Source organism: Felis catus, chromosome D4, assembly GCF_018350175.1.
Source record: "Felis catus isolate Fca126 chromosome D4, F.catus_Fca126_mat1.0, whole genome shotgun sequence".
Taxonomy (NCBI): Eukaryota; Metazoa; Chordata; class Mammalia; order Carnivora; family Felidae; genus Felis; species Felis catus.
Window position 1 is genome coordinate 18169970 of NC_058380.1, and position 16781 is coordinate 18186750.

The following is a 16781-nucleotide window of genomic DNA, read 5'->3' on the forward strand; positions in this document are numbered from 1 at the left end:
CTTTCCGTTTCTTCATGAAACCATGAACTGTGGTAACAATACCATCTAGCTAGATGGCTTAGCGTAAAGAACAATGAAATGATGGAAGTGAGAGCACATAGAAGCTCCTATTGCTACAACAGCTAACATTCATCTCTGGTCAGTAGGTGGCCAGGATGTAACCACTCCCATCTTGAATCTCTGCAGTGAAACATAGGGATAAGAGCCCCTACTCTTCTTCTGAGTGTTCAGCGTGCACCTAGTTACCTGGGTTTTACTCTGCAAATTGTGTTCTTACAAAAAACATGATACCATCAATGTAGTTAAGCTGCGGCAATAACAAGTATTTCGTATTATCCATCCTTTGGCAAGACCGTAAAAAGGAATGAAGAAAACAAACGTTCACCAAGGGCAGAGAATCCAAGGTAACACTTCCTTCTCCCTTCCCTAAAACTTCATGAGAAGCCCTCAAACTCATTCTATAGGCAACAGTAGAAAACAGGTCCGGCAGGTCAGGCTAAGGGCCAGGGAAAGTCCTACTTTTGAAATATGGCAGAAATCTCAGTTATTAGGTTTTGCTGGGTTCAGAAGAGATTTAAAGACAAAACAAAAAGCTTCATTTGACAGAAATTCTGTACTGGTTGGAGAGCCTTTAATAAACTTGAAATTCCAGCAAATTTGCAAGCAAAACACCACCCTGGGCGGCCAGAGAAAATGTTTTGAATTCTCAGAGGCCTAAAGGGACCCTGAGATGAACTTGGACTTGTGAGTGACTCATAGTTAGCAGCAGGTATTTGTTTACAGGGATCCAGGCAAAACTCACACCCGGGAACCTTCTCAATGCCCCAGAGGGAGTGACTCTCCTAGGATTTATAACCACCTGCTTCCAGAAGGGCTTCCTGGTGCCTTCTCTTGCGTGCACAAAGTGAAATCGTTGACATGGAAAGAGAACGTGAGCCTTGAGAGAGGCTGGCAAGTGGGCTGACCCACCCAAGCACAGGTTTAAATATTCCCTAGCAATGGAGGTCTTTCATCAAATGTCTTCAGTAGAAGCCACAGATATAAAACAGCGAGGGGTGCTACCTTAAAGTAAGCAGGGTGGGGCAGGGCGGAGATCCCCTTGCTGGCCCAGCTCCAGGTGTTTCTCTATGAAGCTCTTAGGCTCTTCCAAGAACACTCTGAAAATCAGGTTTCTATAGGATGAACCCTGCTGGGATCAAACCTGAGGCCTGAGCTTCCTGCAAATCAAGGTAAAAAAGAAAAACACACGGGGCGCCTGGGTGGCTAAGGCGGTTAAGTGTCCGACTTCGGCTCAGGACATGATCTCACGGTTTGTGGGTTCAAGCCCCGCATCAGGCTCTATGCTGACACCTCAGAGCCTGGAGCCTGCTTCAGATTCTGTCTCCTCTCTCTGCCCCTCCCCACTTGTGCCCTGTCTCTCTCTCAAAAATAAATAAATGTAATAAAAAAAAAAAAAGAAAGAAAAACACTATGACTATAGACTTTTTCTCTTTAGATGAGAGTAGAGTCTTGTCCTTTTTTTCCCCCTTACTGTCCAGTATCAGACTCCCCCCTCGTTACTTTTAAAGAATTTACTTCCCACTGTATGAGCCTTGGTGGCAAAGCGTCTGTCTCTCTACAGAAGCTGAAATAGGTATTCAGTTTCCCAGCCCATCCCTTGCAGCTAACACATGGGCACATGACCAAAGCTCGGCCAATCGGCTATGAATCGTAGAAAGATTAGTTTCCGGGGCAACAGGGCCAGCCGAGTGGAGCAGGTGGTGGCACCGTCTTCAGGGAACCAGCTCTGCGTGCGACTTTGCCTCTGGTTCTGGCTGGGGCCCCCCGTTCTTACCCAGCTTCCAGCTGTCCCATCCAACCTCTGAATTATCCATCGTTCTGCCAATGAAGTTCATTCCCTGCTGAAGCCAGCCAGGTCCATTTCTGTTACTTGCGAACAGTCAGATTCCTAAGCGAAACGGTAACATCAGAGGCTGCAGCTGGCTGTGGGAAATACAGAAGATAACCCAGTGCAGTTACATGATAACTTGGATTTAACTTAAGGCAATGGAACTACAGGGACTCCCTGGACAAGAGCATGAGAGGGGACAGTAAGATTCTTTGATTTGCTTAGTCATCCTTGCCTGTTCAAACTCAACCGAGGCCTCTACTGTCCCAGAAGGAGGCCCTGGCCAAAATGCAAAGAGACATGAAAGGATTCGATTTTAGGTTTGAGCTTCAAAAAAAAAAAAAAACAACCCCGAAGCTTTTGCAATTTAAAGATAAGCACTCATAGGTCGTTTTGACTTCTCTACCGGGCTTGCTGACAACCTAAGCGCTTCCTAAGAGGAGGCTCCACTCCAGACAGCAATCGGGAACACTCAAGACTGGCACCCACCCCTTCCCCCACACCCTTCCGCAGCCCTGCTCTCCCACTGGCTTGGGTAACCCAGGGAACTAGGCCTGGTTTAGAGCACTGATCCTGAGGAACTTGATTCAGACTAATCTCGTAGAGGCAAGGCAATTTATAAATAGAAAATACCTTCTTCACTCCCAATCCCAGGGCTCATGCCTGTTTCCACTAGAGAGAAAAAGAAGAGGAGGAGGAGCCGGAGGAAGAGGAGAGGAGAAGAGAAAAGGGAGGGGAAGGGAGAGGAGAGCAGGGAAGAAAGAGGCCATCTATTCTAAGCTTCACATCAGGGTTCCTCTAAGTCTGTTCAGGCTGCTATAACAAAACACCCCAGACTGAGTGGCTTCTAGAGGAAACTTAATTCTCACAGTTCTGGAGACCAGACGTCCAAGCCAGCCTGGTCAAGCTCTGGTGAGATGCTTCCCCTCGGCTGCAGACTGCCGACTTCTCAGAGTACCCTCACATGACAGAAAGAGCAAAAGAAAGTTCTCCAGGGTAACCTTTTATAAGGGCAATCCCATTCAAGACAGCTCCGCTCCCTGCCCCACAGAGGTCCCACCTGCTGACACATTGGGTGTTAAGACGTTCCCATCCAGCGCTGCCATCTTGTGATCTACACCTCCAACTGAAATTGTAAACCTCTAAGTTCACCTGGACACTCCGGGTTTGAACATGTGAATATCACTTTAAGTTCATGCTCAACCCCCACCAAAGCGGGCGGGGCGGGGGGGAGTGATATTTATTTTCCTGATTTTGGTTTTGATTTCACAGGTGTGCATCCATGTATCAAAACTCGCCAAGTCGCACAACTTAAATATGTGCAGCTTATGTCAATTGTACCCTAATAAGGCTATAATAAACTCTTTACCGAAATATAATTACCACACGGGCATACGACGTACCGATTCAACACCTCCTTACGAGTGCTCACCACGATAACTGGAGTCACCATCTGTCATCCCTCGTTACTACCTTAATTATATTCCCTGTGCTGTACTTTTCTTCCCCGTGACTTATCTTACAACTGAAAGTTTGCACCTCTTACTCCCCTTTATCTATTCTTCCCATCCCCCCGCCTACCTCCCCTTCACCCAATTTTTGTAGAACCTTATCTTACCGTTTTTAACGCTCATTTCTTTACACACATTAAACTCGCTTCCAACTCGGATAAATCCCTGGGTCTGTCATCTTTGTATGCTTCTGTAGTGGGTTTCTGCCAACTCTTGCTTAGGGCGGCATCTCTTTACAGGGTCGATTTATTTCCCAGCTCAGTCTCCGAAGGTCAGATTGGATCTCCTCTATCAGCCTCGTGACCATTTTCCAAGTCAGGGCGGAACAGGAAAAGGCGAGCACTTTTACCAGGAAAGCAACACGGTCCTCGTAACTTCTAAGTACATGTCCCGCTTCCGTCTCCCTGATCGTAACTGTCACAGAGGAGCCTCAACTCCGAACATTTAAACCCCCGTCGTTGAGCGCGCTGGAGGCAGTGCTGCAAGAACCCCTGCGCGGCCCTGCATACACTAGACACAGGCAAGAGTTCTGAGGGACTGCTAGTCATGGAGACCGCAGGACCCCGTTCTGGAGCGGGAGTTACGGAAGGGAGCTCACACCTACTTACACTCCCCTGGCTCTTGTGACTCCAAAATATAACGGGGACCCTCACCCTCAGAAAGTAGGCTTTTGAGGACGGACACCGTGCGAACAGAAGGCTCTTGAAAGAAGCCCGTGACGGTGCCGCGGGCACGCACGGCAGCTTGCGAAGGCAAGCCCGTGGGCTCTAGAAGTACCCTTGCACGCCAGCTCCTCCCTCCAGACGCCGCCCGCGACCGCTATGCAGGCCTCCAACCCACCGGCAAGTAGCCGGCAAGGGAGGGACTCAGATACACACAAGGCAAAAGGTGCGAAGAAACATCACCTGGTTCAGATTTATTTCAAGGCCTGAAATCATTCAGATTAATAAAAAATGGTATTACTGCAATTTCTCATCATACATACGCCACGTAAAACTTTAAGAAGTGTAGACACTATTAACTCCTGCACCTCACGATATACAATTTTCAAACTGCAAGGTGACAACAGCAAAGACTTTCCACACACTTAGTGAGGACGTGATTAGCAGCAGGCTATACAAATACAAATCCGTTTTTACACTTTCCATGTCTGTTTTTTTTTTTTAATTTTTTTTTTTTTTTACAACGTTTATTTTTGGGACAGAGAGAGACAGAGCATGAACGGGGGAGGGGCAGAGAGAGAGGGAAACACAGAATCGGAAACAGGCTCCAGGCTCTGAGCCATCAGCCCAGAGCCTGACGCGGGGCTCGAACTCACGGACCACGAGATCGTGACCTGGCTGAAGTCGGACCCTTAACCGACTGCGCCACCCAGGCGCCCCTCCATGTCTGTTTTTATCTTTGCTTTGGAAAGCCACTAATAATCGAGGCTTCTTTCAAGCACAGGCTCCCTAACATCAAATTACATTTCCTAAGTATCTTCATAAAGGAAGTAAGACACACACTACATTGTCCGCCATAAACTCATACACCAAACAGAAAAACACAATCCAACTAAATTTACCCATGCTTCCCCTTTCTCCAGATGTTTTAGGTATTTTTCTGCTTTATGTGTTTGTTAACATCGGTTCTCCATGCCGATTAGAGAAAATGCTCGATGATGAGTTACTTTTAAAATTACCTTCTCTGTCTTCCTGCTCGCCTTCCCCACGCCAAATCTGGTGCTTAAGCGACCGAGAGCACAATGTACTGTTTCAGGGGGGCCAAACAAGCTGTCGTCTCAATTTCCTAAATATCCAAAGACTTCAATTTTCTGCCAATATAAACAGTGTCCCAAGTAGCCAAACACTGCTTCTTAGTTAGGAGGAAGAAAAAATGCATAGCGTGAGGATTATTTAACTAAAGCTTTATTATGTATGCCTTTTCCCCAAGCTACAAGCACTGTTTAGCATTAAATTACATTGTGCGTACACAGCTACGACAGTTTACATTTGCTCAGGAATATATAATTACATTAAAAATAAATAACTGTTTCATAATTTAATTGGCTCTTAAAAGGTTTCTCTAGGGGGAAAACAAATGTTTGTGTTCTTCAAGAAACTGGTATATACAAATCATCCACTGTGTGCTCACCCTAAACATGAGGAAACCTAAGGATGAAGTTCTGGGCATTTTTTTCCCTACAATGCAATACAGCTTTGCACTTAGTCACTGTTCACGGGGCGAAGGGATGGAATGATATAGGCGCCATCTTTTGTCCAAGTGTAGAGCTGTAGAATATTCTAAATGGACTAGGGAAAACAAAAAAAAATAACCCTGACATTGACAACTGTTTCAAGGAAAACGGAACCAAAATCAAGAAAAACGTTGAACATCGACCCTAAAAAGGACAAATGTTATACCACACAGAAATGCAACATAGGGATTTAGAAAAACACTCATTTTACTGCTCTAGGAGACAGATGATAGGATGAGGAAGTCTAGACCAATTGGAACTGAGTCAGCTGTTAACAAAAATGGAACACAGTACAATGATTTGACCTCATAGAGGAAATGACTAACTACAGTGAAACCCCACATGTCTATTTGTAATATATTAACATACCAGATATCAAAAATATAAAGTATGGATTTCCCCCCTTAGGTTTACAATAAACTCTCAAAGCTCTGGTGAATACACTTATTTACAAGCCTTCCCTAGTTAGCAGCACATCCTACACAGATACATACATGCTACTTTTTACCATGAGAATTATAGTCCTCATCTCAAAACCAGTGACTTGCCTTTTTACCCATAATTATATACATTTCGTTCCCATTATAAGACACTTAAGACCTGTCTAGTGGTACATTTTAAATGACGTATCGCATACAAAAGAAGCTTGATTTTTAAAATGAATCATTTTAGTACTATAGCATGATGCGTTGAATTTGAACAGTTGAAGCATAATGTGGTGAGTACATTGTACTGTTTAATTCACAGCTGCAGGAAAATGCTTGATTTTTAAAATATAACAACTGAGGAGTTATGAGTAGTAAAATACTAGAACACAGTGAATGAATAAATAAGAATAAGATGATTTTTCATCAGTGGCCATTCATGATTTTGCTTTTAGGAACCCGGAAGAAATTATCTTCTTTCAATTTCAAATGTTCTGGTAAATCTAGTCGTTTCTTGGCTTCCTCGATATCACCTTGAATTGCTGAAATAAGGGACTCTGTAGAGAGAACACAGCAGGCAGACGATGAGAAACTGCCGCTCTACTCTCTCTACTCGTTCAGACTCTCCTGAAAGCTCACAGGCTGGCAGCGCCTTCAGCACAGGGGAGACGCCCAATAAACGTTTGTCCCGTCCCTTCTTCCGGACTGACGTAAACATCAATGGTACCCAAAAGATGTCCCTCTTCTCCTGGCAATTTCTCAGAGAAAGGCATGAGCAAAAAGTGTGTCGCAAGTACCAAATGGAAGGAAGATGCACGATCAAGCCGCTTCGGTATTTACATTTGTAAAAGACCCTCTCCAACAGAATCAAAGCAACCACACCACGCTGACGTACTTGACGCTCTATGTTTCAAATATTGACTTAGTTTGTGACACTTCAAGCACCGCAAAGCATCTTTACTCACGACAGCATTCTCTCTTGTTCCTTGAACTATGAAAAGGAAATAGAGATTTCACTAACTTCATACTGTTGGGAGAGAAGCAGCCAGCCTACTGATACTGATAAGAAGCATCACATACTTGGGTGACCCTGGGCAAACTATTTAACCCTCCTCTGCCGATCTCCTCACCTGTGAAATGGGCAAAATAATTCCTCATGTTATGGTGGGGGAAGTGACTTGACTCATGTAAGGCACTTACAGTGCCTGGCACATACTAAATGCTCAAATACCATCTCGCCTGCCGTGCTGTTACTAGCAGAAGCATTAGAAGTGGCTGCGGTAATACCTAAGAAGACCTAAAAGGAACTTTACCTAAAGAATCGAAGTTCTTCTCAGGTCTGAGGTAGCCAACGATGGCCACATTGAGGATTTCCCCATAGAAGTCCTCTTCGAAGGTGTGCATGATATGAGTTTCCTATAGTTAAGAAATATCAAAAAGATTACCATCAGATCACAGAATACCTGAAATTTGAAATATTACCTTCACATTTACGGTGGGGGTCATTTAAATGAAACCATGAACGCTTGCTAAATTTTTAAAGACAGGTTAAAATCTAAGTGTAGTTTTTCTCCCGAATGCTTCCATCAGTCCTGTTCCTGCTCCTGACCTTACATGTAAACATTGTATCTGAGTAAGGCAGATGTTATACCACAGATATTGAGCACAATGCTAAGCAGTTCTGGGCTATCTCTACTGTTTTTACCAGTACTTAGTCCTGTGGTTTTCAACTGTGACACACTTCTATAAACTCTTCAAGGACGCTGAAATTTATACCAACTCTGTTTCTGCCATGCGCCTGAGCTGACCAAGACTCAGCCCTATCTCGCAGATTAAGCTGTTAAGTGGTAGGGGTACTGTGAACAGAGCAGAAGGGTATGCCCTTAAGGTAGTTTAAGAGGAAAGAAAAAAAACGTCACCTCGCAATTTTATCAGAAAGCACCATTTGTGTAGTAAGCAGCTCTATCTTAGCAGGATGAGCAAGTAATTAAAAAGTGAATGAACTATATTAATTGTGGCAAGCTCCATTTTATAAAACATGCTCTTAAGTAATTCACTTAAAAAAATTTTTTTTAATATTTACTTATTTCTGAGAGAGAGAGCACAGAGCATGAGCAGGGGAGGGGCAGAGAGAGAAAGAGAAGACACAGAACCCAAAGCAGGCTCCAGGGTCCGAGCTGTCAGCACAGAGCCGACAAAGGGCTCAGACTCACAAACCATGAGATCACGATCTGAACCGAAGTCGGACACTTAATCGACTGAGCCACCCAGGCGTCCCATAAGTAATTCACTTTTACCTCCAGTGAGGATAAGTCCATGGGCAGCTATAAAAATTAATATTGCAATTTTGGCTTGAAACTCTACTTTTTATTTTCTACAGGACTTGAAAGACAAATGCACCAAAATTCGTAACTTCAGAATGTTAAAGGCAATCCTCGCGGTAACCGCACAGAAAATAGTTATGTCAAGTACACAAAAGGAAATAAGGTAATCAAAATTTGTCACTGCAAAAAAAAAAAAAAAAAAATTAAAAAACAAAAGGCAGTAGTGGAAGAAATATCAAAAAGGCTGTAAGGCATTTAGAAAACAGCAAAATAGAAGTCCCTCCTCAGCAGTCATTAGCTTACATGTAAATGGATTAAACTCTCCAAAGAAAAGGCAGAGATTAACAGAACGATTAAAAAGCACAATCCAATTATACCCCCCCCTTTTACAAGAGATCATTTTCTTTAAGAGATTCGCTTTGGATCCAAAGACACGATACACTGAAAGGAGGACAAACTCTTCCATTCAAACAGTAACTAAACACTTGAAAATCCTTCAAGCCCGCTGCCAGAAAGCCTAGTCATTTGGACTATGCTGTGAGCACCACTGGGGAGTTCTACATGCATCTGCTACTGAATATTACCCTAAATCATTATCCCATTTCCAGTTACAGACCTAGATATAACTCTTACCATGGACTTTTTTGTATTTTTGTAGTACGGGTTCCATCCTATGCTCACCACCATCTTATGAACATCTCCACTTCCAACACTGGCCCAACCATAATAAATGCCAGTGGATACATCAGCTGGGAGATTGTCAACTACTTGTTCCGGAAAGTTGGCTAAAGAACAGAAACAAATATTACGAGTGTTAATAGCGTCATAGTAAATCTTTATAAAAATCGCAGGCAAGGAAGCATAGTCTAAATCATTAGGCTCACCAGAGTCCCAGGACCCTGCCCTGCCTATGCTTATCCATCCCACCCTCCTTCGATAGCCTGGCTCAGGTTTTTCTTTCTCATCTCCATCTGGATAGGTTAAGAACAATTAAGTGTATAAACATCTCCAAAAAAAAAAAAAAAAACATACTCTTGAGGCAGAAGAAAACGGGTGCACGAACAGCTGGGGTTTTTAGACCTGGGCTTTCTTAAGGAGGTTCGGAATCTCTTGAAACGATTCTTATTCTCCAAATATGGGCGCCTACGTCCCAAGCTCAACAACCGGGGGTAACCGTGGTATGTGTTTTTCAGGGTGAATTACACATGATCAGGTCCTGCCTACTGCAACGAATGTAGACCGACCAGAAAGGAGATCTGATTCTCATCCATTTACTAGCAAGACACTTAAAGAGAACAAAAAACCTTGCAGCTGGCTTGGCAATCTAACCAGCCTGGTTCACGTTACGTTTTCTAACGGGGAAGCCGCGTGCCAGGCCTGGCAGCTCTAGCTCGGTTGGATAGGGAGGCGGGAAAGAGGGGTCCCGAAACTCCGCTCGCCTTTCTGTCATCACCACCCCTCCGGCCCAGTTCCTCGGTGAGCTCGGAGCCAGGGACAGGGACGAGTTTCCTCAACCCGCCTCAACAAAGCAGAAACCAGGCGGAGCGGAGGGCGTCGCCTCTGCCCTCGGTCCCAAGTTCCCCGTCTGACGTCCCCGCTCCCGCCTGACCCAACCCCGCGAGTCGGAGGGGTGCCCCAGAGGGGGGCCCGCGACCGTCCGCGCTCACCTGTAGGGATGCCCAGCTGCTTGGAGCCGCGGCCGAAGCCCCGCACCACCTGGCCGCGGCAGAAATACGGCAGGTGCCTCATGACGCCGTCCGCTCGGGGCGCGGGCTGCGACCAGGGTCGCGGGTCCGGCGAAGCAGCCGTCGAAGCGGTGCCCGGATCTCCCGGACCAGCCGGGGGACGCAAGCGGGAGCTCGGCCGGCCGGCCGGCCGGGAGGGCGGGCGCGCTACGAGCCTGGCGGCGCGGACGACACGCCGCAGTGAGTCCGTCACGCCGCCGACCCAACAGGAGCCGCCGAGCGACCCAGAGCTCGTGTCTCCGCCCCGGGAGCTGCGGCGGCGGCGGGTACCCGTGCGGGCGGCGGGAGGGAGGGCGGGAGGGTCAGCGTGGGAGGGCCCGAGCCCGCCCAGCGCCGCGAGCCTGCGCACACTTCCTCAGCTAAACGCCTCACAGCCCTCTCGGCTTCCGTAGCCCCGCCCCCGCGTGGGCCCGCCCCCAGCCGTGGCCCTGGAGCCACCGCCCCGCCCCTCCTTGGCCTCTCCCGCCCCGGGCGGTGGAAAGTGTGGCTGGAATCGCTCTCGTCTTGCGGGCTGTGAGAGCACCGGTCTCCGACAGCCCTACGTGTTTCTGTTCCCTTCCACCGTGTCCATAACGATCCTGACGCCAGATATGTTCTTTGGCTCCTTGGCAACCGCCAGCTCGATGGTCATTCGTCATTCATTCGTTCTTTCAACGTTTATTAAAGTTCCAGAATTCCAGCTCGAGGACGCTTCGTAGACGAAGCTTTTCCTAAAGGCCAGAAATGCCCTTCTGCCCGCGGGCTGACGTTATACCAGAATGTTAGCGCCGAGGGAGCGGGTCCTTAGTCTGTCACCCTGCCCCCCGCTGACTAGTGCAAGGTTGCACTAATGCAGTTTTCTCCCAGGAAGGATGCAGCCGACTACCTACCCCTCCCTCTGTGAGGTGTTACCTGGAGAATTTAATACACCCGACAAAAAGCGTCATCCCTACTGCAATGCCAATTTGGGGGCCTTCTGACCCTTGGGGCCATAAACGTTACCTGGGGAAGTAGCTCAAGAGAAATTTCTTGCTCACCAGACATACAAGGGTCAGTCGCAAGGTGCATCCTCTTGTTCTTGAGAAAGAAGTTTTCATTGTTCTCTTTGCTTCTCTCTATGCATTCGTGTGAAACCCTGTCCAGACTTGGAAGTCACGTCTACCCGACATGTATGTAACTATGTTTACCCAATGATAAAATTATAATCTCTCTTTATTGGCGCCGAAGGGGTTCTGCGTTGGCAAAGGCTATTTCCCTAACACCAGCATAGTGCATGGTTCATAGCAAACACTGCATAAGTATTTGCAGAAAGAACGGATCGAAGACCCCAGTGTGTGCTGAGCACACAGTGCAAGGTGCTGGGGGTACAAAGGTGAGGGAGACAAGGTCTTGGCCCTCAGAGACTCAGTCTGGTGGGAGAGACTGACTGCTAAGTGCTGTGCTGTTAATACTCCAATAGCAGCCGGCAAAGTGCTCCCAAGGCTGCTGAGGAAGCAGACCTCACATAAAAGGCCTGTCGTGTAGTTAATGGTTAAGAGCACAGGTGCCAGAGCTAGATAAGCCAGGGTTTGAATAGGAGCCTGGCCTCATTTAAATGCTGGGTGACCTTGGGCAAAGTACACTGTCTGAATCTCAATGTGCTTATCAACTAAATGGGAATATTAATAATTGTGTGGGATTTGAAGTGAGATGATGCGTGCACAGCACTCAACACACTGCCAGGCCTGTCGTGAAAATTATTATCATGTTTGTTATCAGTGATGCACCAGATGAGAGAAAAACCTGGAGGCGAGAGCCTGATGAAACAGCTCTGGGTGCTAGTCCTCCACACCCCAAGGTTCCAAGGAGGTGTGGGAATTAAATGAAATAAAATAATTAAATGAGTCACAGGAGATGAATGAAGAAGGGTGCTTTTAAGAATCAAAGGAGAGGGGGGTGCCTGGGTGGCTCAGTCGGTTGAATGTCCGACTTGGGCTCAGGAAATGATCTTGCAGTTTGTGAGTTCAAGCCCCACGTCAGGCTCTGTGCTGACCGCTCAGAGCCTGAAGCCTGCTTCAGGTTCTGTCTCCCCTTCTCTCTGTCCCTCCCATGCTCATGCTCTGTTTCTCTCTGTTTTTCAATAATAAATAAAAGTTAAAAAAATTAAAAAAAAAAAAAAAAGAAAGGAGAGGGGAACCTAGGTGGCTTGTCGATTAAGCATCCAACTTCGGCTCAGGTCATGATCTCATGGTCTGTGGGTTTGAGCCCCGCTTCAGGCTCTGTGCTGACAGCTCAGAGCCTGGAACCTGCTTCGGATTCTGTGTCTCCCTCTCTCTCTCTGCCCCTCCCCTGCTCGCATTCTGTCTCTCTTTCAAAAATAAACAAACAAAAGAATTGAAGGAGATAGTGCTACTTACTTTACATACTATCTCCTATAATCCTTACATCAGGTCTGAGGAAAGAGTTAACCCCAACTTATAAAGAAGGAAAGGGACCAATGGAATGGAATAGAAACCCTAGAACTAGACCCACAAACATATGGCCAACTAATCTTTGACAAAGCAGGAAAGAACATCCAATGGAAAAAAGACAGCCTCTTTAACAAATGGTGCTGGGAGAACTGGACAGCAACATGCAGAAGGTTGAAACTAGACCACTTTCTCACACCATTCACAAAAATAAACTCAAAATGGATAAAGGACCTGAATGTGAGACAGGAAACCATCAAACCCTAGAGGGGAAAGCAGGAAAAGACCTCTCTGACCTCAGCCGTAGCAATTTCTTACTTGACACATCCCCAAAGGCAAGGGAATTAAAAGCAAAAATGAACTACTGGAACCTTATGAAGATAAAAAGCTTCTGCACAGCAAAGGAAACAACCAACAAAACTAAAAGGCAACCAACGGAATGGGAAAAGGTATTTGCAAATGACATATTGGACAAAGGGCTAGTATCCAAAATCTATAAAGAGCTCACCAAACTCCACACATGAAAAACAAATAACCCAGTGAAGAAATGGGCAGAACACATGAATAGACACTTCTCTAAAGAAGACATCCGGATGGCCAACAGGCACATGAAAAGATGCTCAACGTCGCTCCTCATCAGGGAAATACAAATCAAAACCACACTCAGATATCACCTCACGCCAGTCAGAGTGGCCAAAATGAACAAATCAGGAGACTATAGATGCTGGAGAGGATGTGGAGAAACGGGAACCCTCTTGCACTGTTGGTGGGAATGCAAATTGGTGCAGCCACTCTGGAAAACAGTGTGGAGGTTCCTCAGAAAATTAAAAATAGACTTACCTTATGACCCAGCAATAGCACTGCTAGGAATTTACCCAAGGGATACAGGAGTACTGATGCATAGGGGCACTTGTACCCCAATGTTTATAGCAACACTCTCAACAATAGCCAAATTATGGAAAGAGCCTAAATGCACATCAACTGATGAATGGATAAAGAAATTGTGGTTTATATACACAATGGAATACTACGCGGCAAGGAGAAAGAATGAAATATGGCCCTTTGTAGCAACGTGGATGGAACTGGAGAGTGTTATGCTAAGTGAAATAAGCCATACAGAGAAAGACAGATGCCATATGTTTTCACTCTTAGGTGGATCCTGAGAAACTTAACAGGAACCCATGGGGGAGGGGTAGAAAAAAAAAAAAGAGGTTAGAGTGGGAGAGAACCAAAGCATAAGAGACTCTTAAAAACTGAGAACAAACTGAGGGTTGATGCGGGGTGGGAGGGAGGGGAAGGTGGGTGATGGGTATTGAGGAGGGCACCTTTTGGGATGAGCACTGGGTGTTGTATGGAAACCAACTTGACAATAAATTTCATATATTGAAAAAAAAAAAAAAAGAAGGAAAGGGAGAGTTGGAGAATTCCTAAGATGGGACATTTAGGCTCCAACTTTTTTTTAACCCTGTTGACATTTCAGTGACTATGCATAATTACTGTGTAATCAGCATAGGCTATGGAAGGCCAAAGCCTGATCCTTTTTCACTCCTGCTTAATAACCCCCAAAGGCTCCCCGGTCACTACAAAATAAAAAGCTCTCCAAAGGTTTCCTTCAATGCACCATTTGAGGTTTTATCCCTAAAGTACTTTACTCATTAAATCAGACACCGGCACTCCACTTCAGTGGCCCAAGAATACGCTTAAAACAATTCAGAAGATCATTCTGTAGCCTGTAAGATACATTTTTTTCCTTTAGTCATTTGACTACAAAAATGCACTATCCAGCATTCACACTTACCATTTTATATGTAAATCTACAGTTGAAAGCGCACGCGAGCGCTCGCACACGCACGTGTGTGTGTCTGTGTGTCTTTATCAAGCTTAGGCTTTAACCAAGTATTCAAAATATGTTTTATTTCCCTGTCTGAGCTGCACCAGCGACATCCTTTCCTCTGCTGGTAGGCAAAGAGCCTACTTCTAGGATGTTAGGTTGTCTCTCTGTAGGAAGAAAGATCACAAGTGAGAATCGGGAGCGAGCAGAACTGGGGAGACTTGGGAAGGGAAAAGAGAAGGCCCACCCTAAGTAAAACAACTTTTAAAAATGAATCTAAAGAACTCTTAAAATTTGACAATTAGATGGCACAAAAACAGACACATAGACCAATGGAATAGAATAGAAACTCCAGAACTAGACCCACAAACGTATGGCCAACTCATCTTTGACAAAGCAGGAAAGAACATCCAGTGGAAAAAAGACAGCCTCTTTAACAAATGGTGCTGGGAGAACTGGACAGCAACATGCAGGAGGTTGAAACTAGACCACTTTCTCACACCATTCACAAAAATAAACTCAAAATGGATAAAGGACCTAAATGTGAGACAGGAAACCATCAAAACCTTAGAGGAGAAAGCAGGAAAAGACCTCTCTGACCTCAGTCATAGCAATTTCTTACTCGACACATCCCCAAAGGCAAGGGAATTAAAAGCAAAAGTGAATTACTGGGACCTTATGAAGATAAAAAGCTTCTGCACAGCAAAGGAAACAACCAACAAAACTAAAAGGCAACCAACGGAATGGGAAAAGATATTCGCAAATGACATATCGGACAAAGGGCTAGTATCCAAAATCTATAAAGAGCTCACCAAACTCCACACATGAAAAACAAATAACCCAGTGAAGAAATGGGCAGAACACATGAATAGACACTTCTCTAAAGAAGACATCCGGATGGCCAACAGGCACATGAAAAGATGCTCAGCGTCGCTCCTCATCAGGGAAATACAAATCAAAACCACACTCAGGTATCACCTCACGCCAGTCAGAGTGGCCAAAATGAACAAATCAGGAGACTATAGATGCTGGAGAGGATGTGGAGAAACGGGAACCCTCTTGCACTGTTGGTGGGAATGCAAATTGGTGCAGCCACTCTGGAAAACAGTGTGGAGGTTCCTCAGAAAATTAAAAATAGACTTACCTTATGACCCAGCAATAGCCCTGCTAGGAATTTATCCAAGGGATACAGGAGTACTGATGCATAGGGCCACTTGTACCCCAATGTTCATAGCAGCACTCTCAACAATAGCCAAATTATGGAAAGAGCCTAAATGTCCATCAACTGATGAATGGATAAAGAAATTGTGGTTTATATACACAATGGAATACTACGTGGCAAGGAGAAAAAATGAAATAGGGCCTTTTGTAGCAACGTGGATGGAACTGGAGAGTGTGATGCTAAGTGAAATAAGCCATACAGAGAAAGACAGATACCATATGGTTTCACTCTTAGGTGGATCCTGAGAAACTTAACAGGAACCCATGGGGGAGGGGAAGGAAAAAAAAAAAAAAAGAGAGATTAGAGTGGGAGAGAGCCAAAGCATAGGAGACTGTTAAAAACTGAGAACAAGCTGAGGGTTGATGGGGGGTGGGAGGGAGGGGAAGGTGGGTGATGGATATTGAGGAGGGCACCTTTTGGGATGAGCACTGGCTGTTGTATGGAAACCAATTTGTCAATAAATTTCATATAAAAAAAAAGAATTACATAGCTTGTGTAAGATGGTACAAGGTGAGGTCCTAATGGTTATACTTAATATGTCATTAGTTATAATGTTTGATCTTGAAATTCTACTTTATTCCAAATAAAATATTTTCTATTTATCGAGTTGAAAAAAAATATTTGACAATTAGAAAACAAACAACACGGTTAAAATGGGGTCAGAAGATCGGAAGACACCTCACCAAAGAAGAAATCGAGGTGACTAATAAGTGTATGAAAGATGTTCAACATCATGTGTCATCAGGGACTTAGAAAAATTAAAACAGTAACATACCGGGGCCTCTGCCTGGCTCAGTTGGAAGACTACGCAACTCTTGATCTCAAGGTTGTGAGTTTAAGCCCTACGTTGGGTGTAGAGATGACTTAAACAAATAATACTTAAAAAAAGAATAAGATACTGCTACACCCTTGTAAGAATGGCCCAAAGCCACAACACTGACAACACTAAATGCTGCTTAGGACAGGGAGCAACAGGAACTCTCACTCATGCTGGTGGGAATGCAAAATGATAAAGCCATGTAGGAAGACAGTTTGGTGGTTTCTTACAAAAAACTACCATATGGTCCAGCAGTCACACTCCTTGGTGTCTACCCAAAGGAGTTCGAAATTTGTGTTCACACAAAAACGTGCACACGGCTTGCCAAAATTTGGAAGCAACTAAGAGGTCCTTCA

At 45.2% G+C, this 16781-nt stretch overlaps 1 protein-coding gene across 2 annotated transcripts; it reads right to left on the minus strand.

Annotated features, from left to right (window-relative positions):
* Window positions 1-5284: 5284 nt before the first annotated feature.
* On the minus strand, window positions 5285-10435 carry RFK (riboflavin kinase). Of its 2 annotated transcripts, none has more exons than XM_011288290.4 (4): window positions 10052-10428; window positions 9018-9169; window positions 7374-7476; window positions 5285-6617 (listed from the first exon to the last, which is right to left on the minus strand). In XM_011288290.4, the coding sequence occupies exons 1-4, from the start codon at window positions 10131-10133 to the stop codon at window positions 6487-6489; spliced, it is 468 nt and encodes a 155-aa protein (XP_011286592.3). In that variant the 5' UTR covers window positions 10134-10428; the 3' UTR covers window positions 5285-6486. The 2 variants fall into 2 exon arrangements, with proteins under 2 accessions (XP_011286592.3, XP_023099125.1); XM_023243357.2 differs by lacking the exon at window positions 5285-6617 and adding an exon at window positions 6624-7051 and having other exon boundaries at window positions 10052-10435.
* Between the last annotated feature and the right edge of the window lie 6346 nt (window positions 10436-16781).